Below are 20,784 nucleotides of genomic sequence, written 5' to 3'. Positions count from 1 at the left end.
AATACAATACAGTTTGGGTCTCTATGTAACAGGGTGGAGGCTGGGAGTGACCCGGCGACTGCACAGTGCAAAAAGAGGCGGGCTCATCTCAGAACGGAGTCCGTAACTGCAGTGCATCAGCACAACACTGCCCGTTACATCTGTGTATGGATAGGTAGAGGAGACTGCTGTACTGCATGTTGAGTGTGCTCTGCAGCTCTGTTCTGTTGTAATGCATGGCTGTGCTCGGTGAGGGAGCGGCTCTGTGGAGGTGAGTGAGACGCAGAGACAGTGGGGACAGACCCTGTTGTTGAGTGTGCTCTGCAGCTCTGTTCTGTCTCCAGTTGTTGTAATGCATGGCTGTGCTCTGTGAGGGAGCGGCTCTGTGGAGATGAGCGAGACGCAGAGACAGTGGGGACAGACCCTGTTGTTGAGTGTGCTCTGCAGCTCTGTTCTGTTGTAATGCATGGCTGTGCTCGGTGAGGGAGCGGCTCTGAGGAGATGAGCGAGACGCAGAGACAGTGGGGACAGACCCTGTTGTTGAGTGTGCTCTGCAGCTCTGTTCTGTCTCCAGTTGTTGTAATGCATGGCTGTGCTCTGTGAGGGAGCGGCTCTGTGGAGATGAGCGAGACGCAGAGACAGTGGGGACAGACCCTGTTGTTGAGTGTGCTCTGCAGCTCTGTTCTGTCTCCAGTTGTTGTAATGCATGGCTGTGCTCGGTGAGGGAGCGGCTCTGAGGAGATGAGCGAGACGCAGAGACAGTGGGGACAGACCCTGTTGTTGAGTGTGCTCTGCAGCTCTGTTCTGTCTCCAGTTGTTGTAATGCATGGCTGTGCTCGGTGAGGGAGCGGCTCTGTGGAGGTGAGCGAGACGCAGAGACAGTGGGGACAGACCCTGTTGTTGAGTGTGCTCTGCAGCTCTGTTCTGTCTCCAGTTGTTGTAATGCATGGCTGTGCTCTGTGAGGGAGCGGCTCTGTGGAGATGAGCGAGACGCAGAGACAGTGGGGACAGACCCTGTTGTTGAGTGTGCTCTGCAGCTCTGTTCTGTCTCCAGTTGTTGTAATGCATGGCCGTGCTCGGTGAGGGAGCGGCTCTGTGGTGACAGACCCTGTCACTGAAGCTTGGGAGGTCTTTAGCTTGTGTCACAACACGTTGTCAGCAGCACTTAAAGCCTTGTCACTGGTGTGGCAAACGATTTACACAAGATCGCAGATTATTAACGGATCTAGACGCAGTAGGAGGAGGAAAGGGATAAATAGCACCACGCTCCTGGGAAGCATGTGGTAGTAAGATTGTTTAAGGGCCTGGGGTAAATGCTTCTGCATAGCCATCAGTCATGCTGTGCAGCCTGTTGTCCTAAGTTGTTATTATAGCACTTACGATTGAGTGCTTATGATGCATGATTTTAACAATAATAACATTTGCCTTTTACTGATCCTTATAACTTTGTTACAGTGCACGGAGCAAGTTGTGTGTGTTTTACATTTCCTGTTCAATGTTGTATTTCCATTTTAACTGCCATGGAAATTTTTATTGGGAGTTTTCCACTCCAGAGGGCCCTACTGTAAACTGGGAATGCCTTTCATTTAAACAAGTTGTAACCTGCTTCACTGTTCAGAAATTCAATTCTAGATTTCAAAAGGTCTCGTCTGTGAGGGACTGATGCATTCATCGGTTCCGGGTTCCAGTCTGTTTTTTGACCAACATTTGTATCTTTTATTTTAGTGCTTTCAGCCTCACCTGGCCATCATAGTGGGTCACAGCCCATTATGCTAAGAGCTTGTCAGTTTCAATCAAGTATTTCTCACACTGGAGATTTCCTAAGTGAAGTTAATAATTGCAAACCTGCATAGAAAATTTGACATTTTAATGAATTAAACATCTAACCCTTTTGTGTAAACAGCGGTTTACACATTTTGAATGAAAAAGAAGTCAGCTTGACTTCGTATTTATAGGCCCCTTTTATGTTTTCCAGTGATTTCCACACACTTTCAGAAGTTCCAGGATCCTGCTGTGCCAAAGGATAAGATCCAGTGCATCCGTGTGACAGGTTGAGATGATAAGGGGCAGACAGAGAGAGCCTGGAGTATACGGGAACAGAGACAGGAACAGAGACAGGAACTCGCCGGGCTGATATCATCTTCATTCTCATTCACCAAAGCTGCTGCTGTTAATTCTGTCAGGGTTAATTACGAGGAATTCAGAAGCTGCATTGAACAGACTGTAACTTTCGCACTCCAATACAGTGCTAGCTCTGACGTGAGGATTCTTCATCATTAATGTGCCCCCCTTAGGGCTGCTGAATGCAGCTTCGTGAATATGACTCATAATCCCCACTCCGACCCCCTGCAGAGTCATTCTGTGCTGTTAACCCTTTGACTCCTCATCCACCAGACAGCAACTCACATGGCAGCTTTTGTGCAGCTCTGAACAAGCAAATAAATACATCAAACAAACTAGAAAAATTAGAAATTCTTAATCACCACTGATGCATGCAAATGAAACGTAACTGATAGAAATGATGCAGTTATTAAATGCATGCATTAAGTCAGTAATTGCATTGGCTTCTGGTATGTTGACAAAGAAAACAAGCAAGCTAATTTAAACTCTACAGGTAAAGGTGTTCTGCTGTTGGAGATTGTGTCAGGTAATTGTCTTGTGGATGGTAAAGTACTGTTGGGACACCCTTGGAAATGAGACGATTTGGCACTGTACAAGGCTTTAAGGATCACCTGAATGTTCCAGATGTATCTAATTATTTCTCCCATTTGACGGAGCTGCATGGTTCTGTGTTTGACCCGGCAATACGGTTGCCACCCAGGTGACTTGGCAGCTGTACTACGAGTTTGAGCTGGCCCTGGTGAATTTCATTCTTCTTATCCCTGCTAAACAGGGTGTCAGTGAGTCGCTACTGAGGTAGAACCCGGGTCCCTCGCTGTGCAGCCCGGGGGCTTTATCTGCTGAGATGCTGAACAAAGTCACCTTGCTGGCTTGGCCTGCCCCAGGTTCTTTCGTACAGTAACTGGCCCTGGGTTTGCTGTTGCATTAGAAATAGTTGCATGGATCTGGATTTGAACGGGTCCCTTCTCCATGCAGCTGCCACTGGCTCTGCTGTTTCTTTTATCCTTGCTATTCATAAAGCATTAGTGTGTGTATTTGTGTATTGTTTTTTCAGTAATCATTTAATCTTTATTGATTATTGTCCAAACTCTATAGGTTATGTTCAGCATGTAAGATCATTATGTATATTTGTAATGGCTAATCATTAACATACTAACACAGTCCTGTGTATCATTTTTTTTAATATGTTTTTTTTCAAGATCCTGTGCATTATGTATTCGATTCTCTTTATTTCCTTGCTAGTTTCTTTTCCCCAGTTAATTAAACAAGTTCATGAACTGGGAGTTGCTGCCAGCATCTCGTGCTGCATTCAAAGCATTTGACTGTCTGCACTTTAGAGGCCGTACTGGCAACACCGCTCCACATTTCCTCATTAACTTCACAGAAGACAGACTCCAGTAGCTGAACTCCTAAACCTGTGTCACGGCTCAGAGACTCTTTATGAGGTCGTGGCTGAGTGATTGATGTCTCTCTGCTTCAGTGTGATCCAGCAGCACGGCTGGCATCTTTCTTCATTTGCTGTCTAATGTCATTGCTTGGGCTGCCGAGCACCCGTGATGGTCCTGCAGTTTATTAAAATGTGTTGGATATGCATTGAGAGACTCTGAGCAGCCACTTGAGTGGACAGCTTTAAAGAAGCACATACAGTGTGTATATATATATATATATATATATATATATATATATATATATATAATATATATATATACACACACAGTACTGTGCAAAAGTTTTAGGCAGGTGTGAAAAAATGCTGTAAAGTAAGAATGCTTTCAAAAATAGACATGTTAATAGATTATATTTATCAATTAACTAAATGCGAAGTGAGTGAACAGAAGAAAAATCTAAATCAAATCCATTCAAAACAGCATCAATTCTTCTAGGTACACTTGCACAAAGTCAGGGATTTTGTAGGCATATAGTCAGGTGTATGATTAAACAATTATACCTAACAGGTGCTAATGATCATCAATTCAATATGTAGGTTGAAACACAATCATTAACTGAAACAGAAACAGCTGTGTAGGAGGAATAAAACTGGGTGAGGAACAATATATATATATATATATATATATAGTGTTACATTATTAGCCTATTACTGTCTATTACAAAGCATATTAAAAACCATATTCTAATTCCAGAACTGTGCTTTGTTCTTTTGAAATGTGCATAATATATATGTGTAATGACTGCCAGTGGGCAGCAGTATTCCCACAGATGAGCTGGGCCTCGTTTGTGCCTCGGGCATGAATACATTCTGAATGTTCTTCCTTGAGTGGGCTGAAACGGTATTCTAGAGGCAGAAGTGACACTCTGTGCATCTAAAGCACATAACCCAAACATGGTTCTGAATGAGAAAACCAGATGTGCACGGTCAAAGGGACCTGCACTAGACTATAGATTTCAGATCGGCTATCAAAACATATTTATATTAACTACTGTAAATGACCATCTCATGTGAAAATGCATGGAATCACACTGGAATCTGGCATAGCTCAAAGTGCTATGCAATGGGAGTCTTAAATGTATACATTTCTACTTTAAATAATTGTAACAAATACGGGTTACCCACTATAAACCAGTTCATATCGCTTAGTAGATGTCCAATAAATAACTAAATACAGGCTTGTTTTTATCTGGAAGCTGTGCTCGTATTGAGCAGTCTGTGAACTTGCTGGTGATATTTACAGTGGCCCTGGGTATGTTATTTAGGAAGTGTGGAGACATTGATAAAGTCTCTTCGGGTCTGATTTTTAGAAGCGTTTGTTTGTGTGTTGGGTTTGCTGGATTGCCTGCTGCAGTGCTAGAGTGATTTGTTCTGTCGTGCTGGTTCGTGTCCGAGCCTGCCTGCATTGAGGTTCAGCAGTCTTGGCTCAGTCTGGAAGTAGATGTAATTGTTAAGGCTTCCCACAAGTTGCCGTACACAATGTTTCATGTTCTTCTCAGCTGCTTGTTTGTGAATACCTATGATACAGCATCGGGTGGGAGGAGAAGGAAAGCTGTGGGGAAAGTAGCTGTGGGGAAAGAGTACAAACGTTTTAGCAAATTCAGTCTGTCCAGCCAGCTTTGAGATTTTTGCTTTTTTGTTTTTTGTTCCAGTAGCCTGTTGGAGGAGTGCAGCCTGCAAGGGCTCCGGGACGTCTCGTCCCTTGTCCTTTAGGAAAATTGGATTTGACCTTTTACTAATTGTAGCCGTTACTTAACTGGCAACAACCTCAATGAAAAGAAGCGATCAATGAAGTTAACCCTCGGAGTGCTGGGGAGCAATGAAGTTAACCCTCGGAGTGCTGGGGGAGCTCTGCACAGAGGAGCTGCAGTTTAGGAGCCTGTCCTTGGAGGCCTCTCCTTCACAGTCATGGTGTCTGGGTCTGAACAGGTTTCCATGGAAACCAGGGAAGACTTAATGCAGCTGGAGACCTAAATTGTATTATTTGTATAGAGAGCTGTGTGGTAGAAGCTGTCTTTATGTTGGTACACTAATTGAAATGACCACGTCCGTAGTGAATAGACTTGGTGCAGCCAGTGGTCTCTTGCTTGTTCAGCAGCTGGAAGATCCAGGTCACATGTGGTACCGCGTTTATTTACAGAATGCTGTTTCTTTTGTTCCTGCCATGGGCATAGGCATCAGGCAGTCTACTACAGTGTATGCACGCTGTATTTCAGTGCACTATAAGGTGTGTGTATGCAACAAAACAAAGCGCTTGGGGTTGAAATCACTCCCCTTTTTAATGTCTTATTGTTTACTGTTTTTATTTTGTGCATTGCACCACTAGAATAGGCACTTCTGTGCTTTAGGGTTCTTCAGGCCTCTCTCTCACTCACTCTGTCACTACCTTTTTCATAAATCAGGTAGAAGCACATGGATCTCAATCCGATTCTCTTGGCTCCTCAGCCTGTTTAACTCAGTGGTGACCCTGCTGCTGCACAGCAGGGCTGGGGAGCCTGTTTCTGAGAGACCAGGTGTGTTCTAAACCCTGGTTTCTGAAGTGTTCTGTAAGCGCTAGAACAGTGTACGAATCCAAGGACAGTGTCTGCACAAGAAGACAGCACAAGTACAGTACAGTATTTGTGTTGTACCACAACACCGGCTGGTACTTTAGCTAGACTAGGGAGGACGGACTCAAAGAAGTACAAATCACAAATGGAGGATACAGTGCAAACAACAGAAAGCTTGCAACGTGATCAATTGCTGTTTCTTTGTAGTGTTCATTCAATGGATGCAGAGCTGCCAGTAACCTTAATTCTAGTTGATTTTGCAGAATAGCAGTAGAATCAATATATTTACATTCTAGTAGAGACTGAGAGACTGTGCAAGTAGTGAGGAAAGCAGCATCCCTGCCTGCTAGCCCGACTGGTACAGTTTCAGCAGTTAATCTGTGAGTTATCACAATGAAGCGGTCAGTCAGGGCTGGCAGGTTTATCTCCTTCCCTGCAGTGGAGAGATGATGGAGATACACTGCACTATAATTCTAGTCCTTCTGATAAAGCTCCTGGCCATTGATGGCCTTTTTTATTATCTGTAAATCTAGGCTGTGTGTGTGTGTGTCTGTGTGTGCTTACCGAATTGCCATGCAGGCTCCGATCCCACATCATGGAGGTTTCTGTGCTAAAGCCCTCAGTAGAGATAGCTTTTCCCTAGCTGTGTCACTGAGTTCCACTGAGAAAGATGTGCCCTTTAAATCATTATGTGTGTGGGGCAGGTCCTGGGTTGTATAAAATTCCTTCAGTGATTAGAACGATAATCTCTGACCCAGGCTGATACCCGAGGGCACGCTCCTTTGAAAGACTAGACAGTAAGTTAGCCATGTGCCTAACAGTCCTGTGTGCCAGTGAACACAAGAGCAGAAGAGATGCAGTGTGCCGCAGAGCAGTGAATGTTTCTTTGTTGTGCACAGTACCAAGAGCACCATAATAACTTAAAGCCAGTTTGTTTTTGTTTTTTTAAGAATGGAGCACATTTTGGCTAAATATCTTTTTGAATTTATTGATGACAAATTCACTTCTTTTTTTTTATGCCCATTAGTTCCGATGCATTTCTTCATTGGCTGTGCATGGTACAGTGCATCTTGTATTAAAATGAAAGGAACGCTTGACTTACTGAGACTACTTGTGTCTTCAGGGGCAAGGCGGTGCAGAAAACCGCACTTCCCCCAGGGGGTCTCGTGATCCCACAGGGCACAGACCAATTGCGAGCGAAGAAATATTGAATATGAAGACATCATTAATTGATATTTAAAGAGAGCGCTATGAAAGTCTGAAGTTTTCTGATTACTGGTACATGCACAGTAAGCAGTTACTGTATATCACACAAAACTCTAAGAGCACTTCACACAAAGACTTATTTCAATGGGGGGGCGACACTCAGCAATAGAGGCTTTGAGAAAGAACAAATGCTGCTGTCCTAGTTCTGACCAGTGATTTTAGCTCCACCCCCCATGCTGCTGCTGTGCCGTGTGGAAGCTGTGTTCTCACATCATGCATTTAACCATGTGCATGATGTGAGATGGCTCTGGACTGTGAAGTAGCCTATTACTGGTGCATTTCAGTACTAGAGCTAACCTTTACATCATTATTATTGATGAGTCACTCTCAGAATGAACCAAATGTATATAACTTAGCTTGGGATTATACAGCTTGGTATAATATCTGGGCATATTTTATATGCTATTGTTAGTAGCTATTATTGGACACTTTAATGGGTTATTGGAAGACAAAAAACCATACAAACTGTTTCCAGTACGTTTGAGGTTTGCCAACTATGAAGCATGAAAACACCCCTCTATAGTTTCCATATTGACAGGACTATTTGCATACAGTGGGAGATGGGAAACTAGATAGTGGATATAAATAGAGTGGGGAGGGCATGAGTACTTGCACCTGTGTGTGTTTTGTGTGCATGTTGATCCAGAGCCAAGCTGCAGTCAAACTTGATAAATATGTCTTGGGTGGAATTTAGCAACATAATGGGTCTTTGTGGAGCTGTCCCACATGGTATCAATTGAAGCCCCATTCAGAGACCTGATCGGTGCCATGTAGTAGAGGAAGAGCTTGGCTAGACAGACTGGATTTTTGGGGGGGTGGGGGGGAGCACTTGATTTGTGAGTGTATACTGTGCAGTGCGTGTGTGTCTGTGCAGTGTTTCTGTGTGTGTGTGTGTGTGCAGTGCACGTGTGTCTGTGTGTGTGTAGTGTGCAGTGCACGTGTGTCTGTGTGTGTGTGTGTGTAGTGTGCAGTGCACGTGCGTCTGTGTGTGTGTGTGTGTGCAGTGCACGTGTGTCTGTGTGTGTGTAGTGTGCAGTGCACGTGCGTCTGTGTGTGTGTGTGTGTGTAGTGTGCAGTGCACGTGCGTCTGTGTGTGTGAGTTTACTGTGCAGTGCATCTGTGTGTGTGCTGTGCAGTTCGTGAGTGTGAGTGCACTGTGCATTGCGTGTGTGTACTGTGCAGTACGCGTGTGAGTAAGCATCATACACTGTGGCACCTTTTACTTGTACAGTTCTGCACTACACATTGTTCCTGAACCACTTTCAGGCCCAATGAGATCAAGAATGATGCAGCTGTTCCCTTCATCAAATTGTTGCATTGATAGTTATTGCTGTATATGTATTTCATTCTTATAAAAATGAGCAAAGATCGAAAAGGTTTTATTCTTAGCTTAGTAAATGCAGTGGACTCTGGAGCCTGTAGAGGTCAAAGCAGGATGTATGCGAGTTCTTCTGGAAATGCCACCCTGTAATATAATATACATACACATTGTGAGCTGAAACAGTGACGGGTACCCTTATATTGAGCTGTAAAAAAAAAATGCAATTTACTTGAGGTCCAGATGTAGCGTCTTGCTGTTCCTAATGAAAACGCTCCTTCCTTTTGCAGGTGAGTGTCACGGGACTGACATACATAGAGTATATTCATTTCCCAAGAACCCTGATCTTTGCAGTACTGTGACGTTTAATGATAACTGCGGTTGGTGGCAATGCAGTCTCGCCTCGGCCATCCCAAGGGAACTGTGTTTTTGTGTTTTTTTTTATATATATATAAATCATTTGAAAGAGAGAGCGTCAGAGAGAGAGAGAGAGAGGGTGCGCCGCAGTGATTGACGACTCCATCGTAACGTCTCTGTTCCAGGGTCCTTACTGCAGGCCTGCTGCTTATCTCTGTGGGAGGAAGAAGCTGATGCACTGTGTGTGTGTGTGTGTGTGTGTGGGTGTGTGTGTGGGGTGGTGCTCCGTTTAATCAGTGAACGCCCTCACCTGGATAAACCCTCGGAGCCACTGGCATTGATTTCTTTTGGATTGACTTATGCGGGTGTTAAGTGCATGTCTCTGATAACATTACTAATAGCTGAGCATATGTGCAGCATCTCCTGTTCTTTGTGGCTGTAGATTGTGACTTTGTGGTTATGCACTATCTGAGAGTCTTGTTTTTATTTATAGAAGTCGTGATGTGATGAGCAGCTTGCAGGAGATCGTTCCTGCCACAGTAGCATTTCAAATAAATAAAAGCACAATCATTTGCAATCTTTTATTAGCCCTGCTGTTTCCGTTTCTCTCTGGGTCTCTGTGTACAGTAGTTGAAGTTGTCAGAGGAAGTTTTAAGTCGGTTCTGGATGGTACTGTAGTTGCTTTTCACATGGATACAATGTGTGAGCACAAGAGCTAACATTAAAGAGGGCTGGTGAAACGTGTGTCTACCAGACAGAGTCCTTTCTTCAGTTTAACCAAAGGTTTTATGATTTGATTGTTTTCAGTTATTGATCAATAAGACACTGTTACAGTGGTAAGGGAGCAGACTGAAGCACTGTAAATGAAGGGTGACCAGGCAGATATACTGTAGATTGTAGGGTTTTATTTCTCCAACAGAATTCAGATTTAAGGACTGAAAACAATTCAGTTTTTATAATATAATAAATATACTAATATTTTTGCATATTTTTGCAGGTGTGCAGAATCAAAAACAGTTGGATAAATGAATTGAAGAACATTTTCTTTTTATTTTGTTGGTGAATGGCTCACGGTTCAGTATGTGGGCTATGCTTTGAGTTCACAATTAGATATATGTTTGAGTTCACAGTTAGATATATGACGATGGTACACAACAGACCAAAAAGACCTAAAAATAATAAATAAAAGAAAACAAGGATGAGAAGCAATGTTAATGAAGATTTTCTTAAAAGTTTAGTCAGAAGAAGAAAGGAAAACAAAATGCGTTTGAAAGGGCCTCGGGTCGTTCCCTGTCCAGTCAGTCAAATTCAAGATGAATGCAGTCCTTCTTATTAATTTCCATTCCCAGTGCTGCCCCCCCCTTAGTCTCACTGGGAGCTGGAGCGTCCATATAAACACATACTTCAGGGGTCCCCAGTTCCGAGGGAAGATTAGAGACACTGTCCTTACGGGAATTGAAGCTGTGCCTTTCTGTTTGTTTAAGCATATGCATTGGCTTATCTGTAGGAGTTGTGGTGCTGTCATCACGGACGTCTAGACATTAGTAATTGGTTGGTTTTGTGGTAAGCAGTCATATTTATTTCCATTGCTTTGAGCTATCCCCTGTATCATACTGTGTGCACTTCATTCAGCCAGGAATAAGGCACCTCAATTGAACCTCTTATTTACCTTTATTGATCAAAATAGAAATAGAAATCATTAAAGATGAACTGAAAGATTTGAAGTTTGTTACCAGGAGGTTCCCAGTTCAATCCCAGCTCAGCCATTGACTCACTGTGTGCGACCCTGAGGAAGTCACTTAACCTCGTTGTGCTCCGTCTTTCGGATGAGACTGCAGCAGCAGTTGTGATGCGTGTTTCACCCCCCTAGTCTCTGTAAGTCTCATTTAAAGGTGTCTGCTAAATGACTAATAATAATAATACTGAATAGAATTGCACAAACACTGTGTCCCGTTCCTGTTGTATTGTTGTACTGCTGCCGGGTAAGGTACCAAGCACAGCCATGAAGTTCACAGAGTGCACTTCCACTCCATTGCTAACTGGTGATCTTACTGCACAGCCTGTGCTCTATGAACAATAGCAATGATTAGGCATGTTTCCAGAATCTTACTGAGCAGCAAGGGGGCTCATTGCAAACAGAAAGGGATTACGATTCATCCACACTGTGTTAGTGATAGTCTGTCCTGGACAGTTGCATTGCAATGCAGATTTAAAGAGGGGGCAAAGAAAAAAAAAAAAAAAAACAGGGAAGGTTTCCTCATTATTGAAAAAGGAAGTTCAGGCAAATTTCGTATGTTTAGGTAAATTGGATTGTTTCTTAAAGAAATAAACATAAAGATACTTGATATTACTGTAGTGTACAGTACCTGGAGTTCAGGTGCAGTAATAATGAAATCCAGTAGAACCTTACAGCAGGGTGTTGGTGCTGGTTTGCTTTCTTAGCTTAACTGTTGTGCCTCCCCCACACATCATCTCTTCAAATGGCCTTTCCTTGTGTGCTTTTTTTCTGCCTGTACAGCTCAGTCACTAAATTGCTGCCTCCAGTGACGAGATATATCTATTCTTGACGATATGCAACAAGATTTAAGTATTGTGAAGATCTTTATTGTTTAAAGCTTTGGGTTTGTATCGATTTGGAATTATTTGTGTTCCTTGCTTTGGCTGTTTATTCAGCAGCATGCTCAGTTAGCTGCACCAAATCAAATTCAATTCTTACCAAATAGCTTTTCTGGAGCCGTCCAAAATGTCAGAGCAGAGCTTTAAAAAAAAAACAAAAAAAAACAATGTTGAGAAATGCTGTGAAAAAACAGCTATTTCCTGTTCTCTCCAGCCCATGAAGACCCGAGAGAGCTTGTCTAATCAGAATGCCATTGGGTGAGAAGGCCTCGTTCCTGGCAGGGAAATCTTGGCCTCCACTTGGGGGTTGTAAGTGGTTTTAATGAGATTCACTCCTACGTTTTGTAACACAAAGTCTCATCAATACAGTTGATGGGTTTTTACTTCAGGTTAATCATTCACTGTGAATTCAATGGGAAAACCTATTTTGGTTTTACACCATTTCTCTATTTGAGTTTCTGGCTCTTCTATTCTGCAGCATTAATCACGGTTTGTTTACCCTTAGCAGAAATACAATAAATAAATGAAATCACTGAATCCAATCCCAGTGAATCACCGTAATCTGCAGTTAGCACTGGATGTGGTGATTACATATTCATTAAAATGAAGTGCATTGTTCTAAACAGAACATGCATTAAACAGGAGTCGGAAGCTTTAATTGTACAAATCACTTTAAATGTAGTGTTCCATTTTATCAGGAGTAATGATCTGTAGCACAATAACACATAATGTGTGCATTCAGATATAATAAGTGTGCTTACTGTAAATGCATGTGTATTGACAAAGTCTGTCATCACGTAATTATAAGTATTTGAACCTGAAGCCTAATTCAAAGTGATGTTGTCATGGATCTCATTCTGGAATTGCATTAATTGTCTCTCCCATTCATCTCAACCTCTTCCAGTCTTAACAGTTGTTCAACCAACCACTTACACTGTAGCCGTTTACATCTACTGACTGCTTATCAGTTCTGAAGATAATGGATTTGTCTCTGCTGTATTATAAAAGGCCACTTGTTATTTCCAAGTGTGAATTGTAATGCAGCGTGTTGCATCTCTTTCTCAGTCATTTCCACAGGCGCTGCAGTGCATTGTAAGGTATGTTTGCTAAATTGGGTGAAGTCTGGAGTTCTCTTTAAATATGCATAGCGTGGCATACTGTAACCCAATGCTAGGAATCCTTCCTAATTTGCCGTTGCGTTGGTTTCCCGTAGTGTCCAGCATGCTCCTCGTTGAAATGGAAATTGCATTTATTGAACCAGGAGAGATTTTTAACCGCAGGGCAAGGAAACCAGACAGGTACATTTTTTAAAAGGGCAGCTTTGCTCTTGGTGTAATCTAACACCAATGGGGACAGTGATAGACAATCGCAAACAATCCACAACGCAGACCCGAGACACTCTGGACAGCGACAGTGCAGCGCAGCTTTGAGGAAGTTCAGGTGTCAAGTGTCTTTATTGATGCTTATAACTACCTTCCTTCCTGCTCGCTTAGCCAGAAACAGGATTAAACACATGAGAGTACGGAAGGTAAAGGGAAGGAAATGTTTGAAATATTGCAGCTGGCACAGAAACAGCACCTTCCTGATTCAGCAGCACCTGCTGGGAATGGAAGGATAGCAGCTGCAATTGGCATGTTATACAGATCAGCATTGCAGCCGGGCACAGACAGGGCCTGCACCGACATACCAGCACTGAACACCTGTGTGCTTAAAAGAGAAGGGCTTTTAACCACAATTCAATTTAATATTATAATATGAATGCCATGACAGGCCTTCCAGCCACCACTGCTCCCCATTCTATGGGTCAAATCAATAATAATAATAATAATAATACTAGATTCCCACCTTTGCCATTAGAGCTTTAATAGAGTAGATAATCAGGTCCTTATAATTATAAACTGCTGAAATAATCCTCGCAAGGGGCTAAATGCTTAGCTGCAGTTTTCATTCGCCGGTGCTTCAAGTTAATAATTGCTATTTAAATCAGAAATCTGTGACTGTTGTTCACTGTTAAATTCTAATAGTGGTGCTGTTCGGTCCTTGTTGTATCTCGCCATGTAAGGCTTTCATTGGAAACTCCACACAGCGGCGAGGATGGAAAAAAATCAAATTGGTTGGAGCTATTTGGTTATCTACAAAGTGCAGTGCAGCTCAGCCAAGATTAAATTCATTCCATTTACCACAGATTTCAGTGTTAACTATTTTATGTTCTGTTGGGGAGAGAATAAGGTGGGGGATGGGGTTGGGGGTGTAGCAGCAAATGTTTGCAAAACACAGCCAAAAAAAACAAGAACAAACAGAATGCAGGCTGGGTGCACGCTGGTGTCATACAGAATGCAGGCTGGGTGCACGCTGGTGTCATACAGAATGCAGGCTGGGTGCACGCTGGTGTCATACAGAATGCAGGCTGGGTGCACGCTGGTGTCATACAGAATGCAGGCTGGGTGCACGCTGGTGTCATACAGAATGCAGGCTGGGTGCACGCTGGTGTCAAACAGAATGCATCTCCCCAGCTTTACAAAGGTGGTAGTTCACAGCGTTGAGGGACCAGAGTTGTTCTACGGAGTCTGTGACAGCCGCTATGAATTTGATCTATCAGCCTGTCGTGTCTGGCTGCAAGGTGCGCAGAGTGAGCTGCCTTAGATAACTGACATGTTGCTGTCATTACTCTGAGCGGCCGTCAATCTCACTCCTGCTTATTTCTTTTCTCTCCCGTTATTTTTCTTTCTGTCTAAGGAATCGTCTGTCGTGCCAAAACAGCCATGTTTTTTTTCACTTTCCAATCCTCCTTTCAGAAATAATTTGGTGATCGATGAAGTGCTCTGGAAAAATAAAATCCTGGGTCAGTTTACAGAGCCAGAGTGACTCAGAGCAAAAGGACAGCTCAAAGACAGGCCGAGATTCTCTGCCTGTCATCACAGCCAGTGGCACCGAGTTCAGAGGCAGTGTCAATGACAGCAGTGCAGGCATGACAAAACGCTGAAGTGTGTGATGCAGAACATAATGCTTGGGGCACGATACAGTACGTGCGTGACGCGTGACACGGTGCTCCTGGCAGGCTGTTTCGTATGATGCCTAATAGCATCCAATAATTATTAATGAGGGATTATTTTCTTTAGTGTCATTCATTTGGTCCACTGTCATTAGCTGTGTTCGTGGTTTAGTTATATATAGGCTTTGGAAGTACAGTACACACAAAGAGTTTCATCCCTAAACAGCAAACTGGCACAACTAAATACTGTACAATAGGGATATGAAACAAAATGATCTATCAGCAAAACTATATCAATCTGTGACATAGAATTGACTGAATTAACATAGAGCAACTAACAGTCACTTTAGAAATATCTATTTGCTTAACTATCTGTTTGCAATTTGCAGCTCAGGGTTGCAGTTTAATGCTGTACCATTTTTATTTTTAATACCAGTAATGCAGTGCAGTATATTAGTTAATAAAAGGTTGTGGGTTCGAGTATTTCCAACTGCAAAAGAGTCAAATAAAAATGGGTCATAAAACTGCAGCATATCATTCCCTTCTCGTCCAGGACTCTTGTGTAATGCCTGCTTAACCACTCCAAGGTCTAGAGGGAGCACGCAGTCCCTGTTAGTGGAGGAAATGAAACTGGAGACTGAGTCACACTTGTGGAATTCCTGTTTTATTATGTAAATCAGGAGGCTGATGGAGCAGGATTGATTTGGCAATGTCCCGAGTACTTCCCTCCTAGTGATACTGCAGTCCAGGCTTCAATCTAATCAGCCTCTCGGCACGCGGGGGCCAGTAATTAGACCCAGACATCTCAGAGGCGCAGTGGGACCAGTGCACCTTGCATTAAAATGATGAGAAAGAAATGTAAGGTACTTAAAAGCTGCATCAGCAGAGTGTCTTCATTGCCAGAATCCTCAGTTAAAGGGCTTGCCCATTGGGGTTGTGGATGGCAGCTGTGTCGTCCAGTTGTCCGTGCATCTGACAGATAATTATGGACGCGGAACAGTGGCCAGTGAGATAGTGAGCACAACTGTAACACAGCTAAGTGCCCAACTCTGAAAGTTTAGTAGGTGGATTTGTGTAACAGTAAAGATCATTTAAATAGCTGTTAATTCTTTTTTTCTTTTTTTTAAATCTGGATATTCAGTGAAAGTTAGTAAGCTCACTAAGTTGGGCCCCCATTAAAAGCGGCTTCCATTCTCCAATGCATCACTGGTCTATATAATACTATGGATGTCTGTTCTCTCTTATTGCAATAGAGATCTTCGGATTATCTGCACATTGTTCATTCAAAGGGACTAGCGGAGGCAGACTTTGTATGGAACTGGTTTACACTGAGCTGACCACAAGGTCTTTGCTACAGTAAAAATGAGTTCAAGAGAGAACTGGATGTGTTACAGCAAGAAGATGAGACAAACAAAAAAGAGCCAGACCAAGCAGGCTTCTGATATTACTAAATATTCTCCTTTCAGTGTGCGATGCTGCCTGTTTACATAGGCTAGTGCCACTGGAGTCCCCCGGATTGCTTAATGTTCACATTTTGTTATTCAGCCGTTTAGGTTTGTATTCAAGTATTAATCCACTAGATTATGATTTAGCCTCTCATTAGAAAGGATTCCCCTGAGACACAGATAAGGGGCGCTGTGAAATCTTTTGAAGAGTAGGCTCTGTGGTTTGTTTCTCGCATGCCATGTGGATTCATTCTTACAGTCCTTCCTTTTCCCTTGTGCTCTTGTCCTCACAGCCATTACGAGCAGGACCGCAATGCACTGAAGAAGAAGGAGTGGGAACGACGCACCCAGGAAGTGCAACAAGATGAGGATCTCTTCTCCTCTGGGTTTAATCTGTTTGGAGAGCCGTACAAGGTAAGAGCAGAAGTCACGAGAAAAATGGGAAACTCCAGAGCTCACAGTATCATCCATTGGTTTTATATACTGTACCTAGCAGCCCCACAATGCAGTTATTTAAATAATGGTTTGAATTGAAATAAAAGATTTGTAAGCATGTAAAAAAAAAAAAAAAACACAAAACAAGTTTGAATGAAATATAACATTTGAGTTGATCCAAAGCTGTCCTTAAATAACACCTGAGTTAAAGTTTTGTGTATTGTGCCAGGTGAAGGATAAATAGCCTCTAAATTCACTGCATTTTATATTGTCCTGGGATGTTAGGGGACAGTACCACATTAAACTGATGAGCTGACTTGGCTATCACCCTCCATTGCATAAAGACCACTCTAGAGTTTACCATATCTGTTGTCCATCTAGTTACACATCATTCTCTGCCTGGCATTCTTCATATAGTGTGAGAATGGTTGTAGCAAATGATGGGGATTAATGAAGTGTCAAGATGTATGGTCCCCGTGCTCTGTCCGATTCTTTGGTTCATCTTTAATAACCTCAGTTGTTTTATAATAGAAACACTGTAATCCACCACTGTGATTTGTTAACTCCATATAGAAGTGCCATCGTTCTGTATTTCAACAATACAATCCAGCGTTAGGCACCGTATTCCATTCTACTGTATGTGCAGTTATCTGTGAATTACTGAATTAGTCCTGGAGGGAGTTCTGTATCACTGGGCTGCGTCTCTGTGCTGTATTTCCGGGGTGAACGGTTACTTTAAATGCTTCTCTGCTGTGCAGGAGATTTGCAAAGATCAAACACCCATCTGATCTTGTCCGGTGACTGCTTGTCAAAGGTAAATAGCAGCGGGGCTATTTGTAATGTGCTGACAGAAGCTGCTAAAATGTAGGTTAATGTCATTCCATTGAACGACTTCATTTTCTACCTATTTGATTTTTGTCATGTGCATTTATCACTGCTGTTCGTCTGCCTTTTATGATTTTTTACTGACACACATCCTCTCTGAACCAGTGCAGTGGAACGTTTTTTTTCCTGAAATGTCCATCTCACCTAGGCTGCAGATGACGAGACCAGCAGTTTTGAAGAATGCCTTTGAAATGATCAGCTGACTGTGGTGAAGACAGACAGAGTAATACAGTAGTAAAGCAGCCTGGTCATTTTATTGATCACTAGGTACTGGCTGGTCCTAGTGACCTGCTGAATCTCAGCAGGGAGCTGCCTAGCTAGTCTCAACCGTTCTCTAAATGGGTGTTGGTCCTCCTAGCGAAGCCCATTGCAAGGCTCTTTCAAATACAAAAATAGCACCAATGCAAGACTAAAAAACCTGGTTTCGAGGAGCTTGAGTGCATTCAAAATCATGATATAAATCAAAGCTTATTTATAATTACTGTCTTAACTTGTTACATTCTTTGCAGTTTTTTATTTTTTTTAAATGATAGTTCAGAGAATCCCACAGCCTGAATGTGTTTTTAGAAAGAGCATTGGTAAAGAATCTCCTCATCCTTCCAGTTACTCTGCCTGAGCTGCATTCAATGAAGTTGTGTTACCCCTTTCTTTTGAACCCCTGTCTACCTCGAGCAGCTTTCTACCAGCACACCCCAGCAGAGTGACAGCACCGCGTGTGTGTGATGCATCTGAATTCCAGTGCAAACAGGGAGCTCGTTATATTTAGTCTTTCTGCATCGTCAGTTAATTTGGAAAGTTGATGACCCTGTAGCTCGGAGTCTTGTTCAAGCACAAAGGTGGTCTTATACCGTGAGAGACAGGGTAAACAGTAATTATCGGCTGGTTTATAAATCATATTTAACAAACACACCGTGCACAGTTTAGATCTCAGCTGGTACTTTCGAAGCAGTGTTTTGAAGTGCTAATTGCGTGTGCTGCCCTCACTGTCCCTGTATTGCATGGGCTGGAATGGGCTGTATAAGCATTCTCTAATGCAAATTCCATAAACAGCTGGGGATCTTTTGGCCGGCAGTTGTGCAGAACTGGGACACACTGTATGTTTACAGGTTTCTAGACTATTATCCAATTAGTTTATAAAGACTCAGCCTAGGTTTACAACAGCTGCAGACACAGTGCACTGTGAACAAAATAGATATATATACAGTACAATGTGATCCAGGCCATTCCCAGCTCAGACAGTAAACCTCAGGACAGACTTTATTTTTCTAACTGAATGAAGAGCCAGAGACACCTTGATTAAGCAGCCTCTTTGTGCCTGGCTAATCCAGCATGGGCAGCTGTAAACCACCCTCAACTACAGCTTCACATTTAAAACCAGCCTGTGAACTACAGATTCACTAGGAGGCGATCCGTTGGTCCTTACAGTGGTGCTGTCTCCTCTGAATCCCTGTCCACAGCCTGTCACTATTGTCACCTCCTCCCCCCCTCCTCCAATCCTGTTTAATGGGACTCCTCAGTTGTTTCTCATCTGTCTACTGTTTGCACCCCTGTGGGCTGCCTGCACTCTGCAGAGATCCAGTGACCTGTTGCTATGTGGTCGAGCCTCCACCCTGTCTGTGTGTCTGGGTGCCTGTTGAGAATGACTGTTTCTGTTGACAAGTGTGTGTGTTTCATCAGGGTGCTAAAACCAGTGCGGGGCAATGCAGTGGCTTCGGACTTCCTCCAAAGCTTCTGTGTGGTCGTCACACTGCGTCACCAACTGCTGAGGGAAGCAGAGGTGAGAAGATTCCACATGTATACTGTCTGAGCACTGTGACCGAAGAATATTGACACACTGGCACTGTGACACAGTGTATCGAACTAGGCATGTACAATGGTTTTTTCAGTCTATCCACATGCTGTGCGCTTGATATAGCGTTTATACAGGAGGTACGTGTCAAGAGAGAGCACGGCTTGCATGAGATGGAATGAGAGGATTGCATGTTGTTCTTGGTTGTAGAAAGAGGCCTTCATGTTATTTCAGTGCAGGAGTAGCCAGGTCTGTCTGTGTGCCTGTGTGTTCTGTCACTTGTCGTGCTGATGCTCCTGTCCCCTGTTAATTTCATGTGGATTATCTGGTTACTTTAGTAGGCTCATAGGACTCTGGTTACTACTTGCACTGTAAGGCTCCTCATGGTTATTAGCTTTTATATTTACAGGAAGTGTTGGCACCGTGTGCTCCGAGTCGCACCTTGAGCTGGATTGACTGGCCAGTGGCTTTTTGAGTTTGTATTGTAAAGTGCCCCGGGATGCTCTGCATGAAGAGCGCTGTATAAAAGCAAACTGTCTTGTATTGTATTGAAATATCAGACCGCGTATTCCTGTTGGGTCACCTCAGGTGTGTGCTTTTCTCCTGCCTCGTGTGTAGTCACAGAACAGCATGATGTCACTGCTTACTGAAACAAACAGTTTTGGCGTCCATGTTACCGCTTGGTTGTTACAGTAGGTTGAGTCTGATATGTAAATCCTGAAGGTACTGCAGTTTGTATTGTAAACACAGCCAATGTATGACAGAAAAAGGCTTGGAACATCATGCTTCACAATACAGACTGCTTTTTAAGACAGGATATTGGTATCAACAAACATTCCTCTTTAGTAATGTGCTGTAGGGGGGGGGAAACTTCAAAATAACACCCTGACAGGTAGCAAACACTGTGCAAATAAAACCAGGTCTTTGAGCACAGCGTACAGCACACAGGAGGGTTAGGAAGATGCATACATTTAGAAAAACATACTGGGGTTCATACTCCAAATCATTTGCATGATTTTTTGCATGAACAAAAAAACACAATTAACTTCGGAAATTACTTCCAAGCTCTTAAATTGAATGTCTGTGGTGGTGTGTTTTTTTCTTTTTCTGAATAAATTTGATGACCATTTGGAGTAAAGAGCTTTAAGAAATCATTTTATTGTGGGAGGGGTCCCTTCACCTTTATAGTGTTATTATTTGCCTTTGATTGCCACGTCTTCTTCAGCCTCCTCAGTTTAACGACGCGCAGTATCTGCCCTGCATTGTTCTGTTCTTCTCTGAGATCTCAATTCGGTTGATTAAAAACGGAGCTCATGTTGTCAATGGAAAGCTCTTTGTTGCAGGATTATAGTGTACAGCCCCGAGTGCTCTCAGAACCTTCACTATTATCATTTTCCCTTTCAGGGAATTACAGGGATTTCTATTAATTGACAGCAGGGGGTGTGGGGAGGGGCGTGCACTGTGATCTCGCTGTGGGGATGCTAAATAAAGCTGCCATTGGCAAGCTGGTGCGTGAGCTCAGAGCAGTAATGTGGTGGCACGCTGACCCGGAGACCCAGAGCTGTGTTACTTTTAGACTTCCTTA

The 20,784-nt window shown here is 43.0% G+C and overlaps 1 protein-coding gene across 5 annotated transcripts in view; it reads left to right on the top strand.

The window, feature by feature from the left end:
• LOC117430676 (AF4/FMR2 family member 2-like) overlaps positions 1–20,784 on the top strand; it is a 140,560-nt gene that overhangs the window by 25,988 nt on the left and 93,788 nt on the right. For 4 of the 5 annotated variants that reach the window (XM_059000769.1, XM_059000768.1, XM_059000767.1 and 1 more), the window contains exon 2: positions 16,384–16,504. Coding sequence is in view for 3 of the 5 variants with exons in the window: in XM_059000768.1 (XP_058856751.1) it covers positions 16,384–16,504 (121 nt within the window). In the remaining 2 variants the exon portion in view is untranslated. Of the gene's footprint in view, positions 1–1,935; positions 2,627–16,383; positions 16,505–20,784 lie in introns of those variants that run through there. The other variant, XM_059000770.1, reaches the window with a different exon arrangement.

Source organism: Acipenser ruthenus, chromosome 26, assembly GCF_902713425.1.
Source record: "Acipenser ruthenus chromosome 26, fAciRut3.2 maternal haplotype, whole genome shotgun sequence".
Taxonomy (NCBI): domain Eukaryota; kingdom Metazoa; phylum Chordata; class Actinopteri; order Acipenseriformes; family Acipenseridae; genus Acipenser; species Acipenser ruthenus.
Note: the sequence above shows the minus strand (reverse complement) of the source record. Positions and strands in the feature narration are given on the sequence as shown.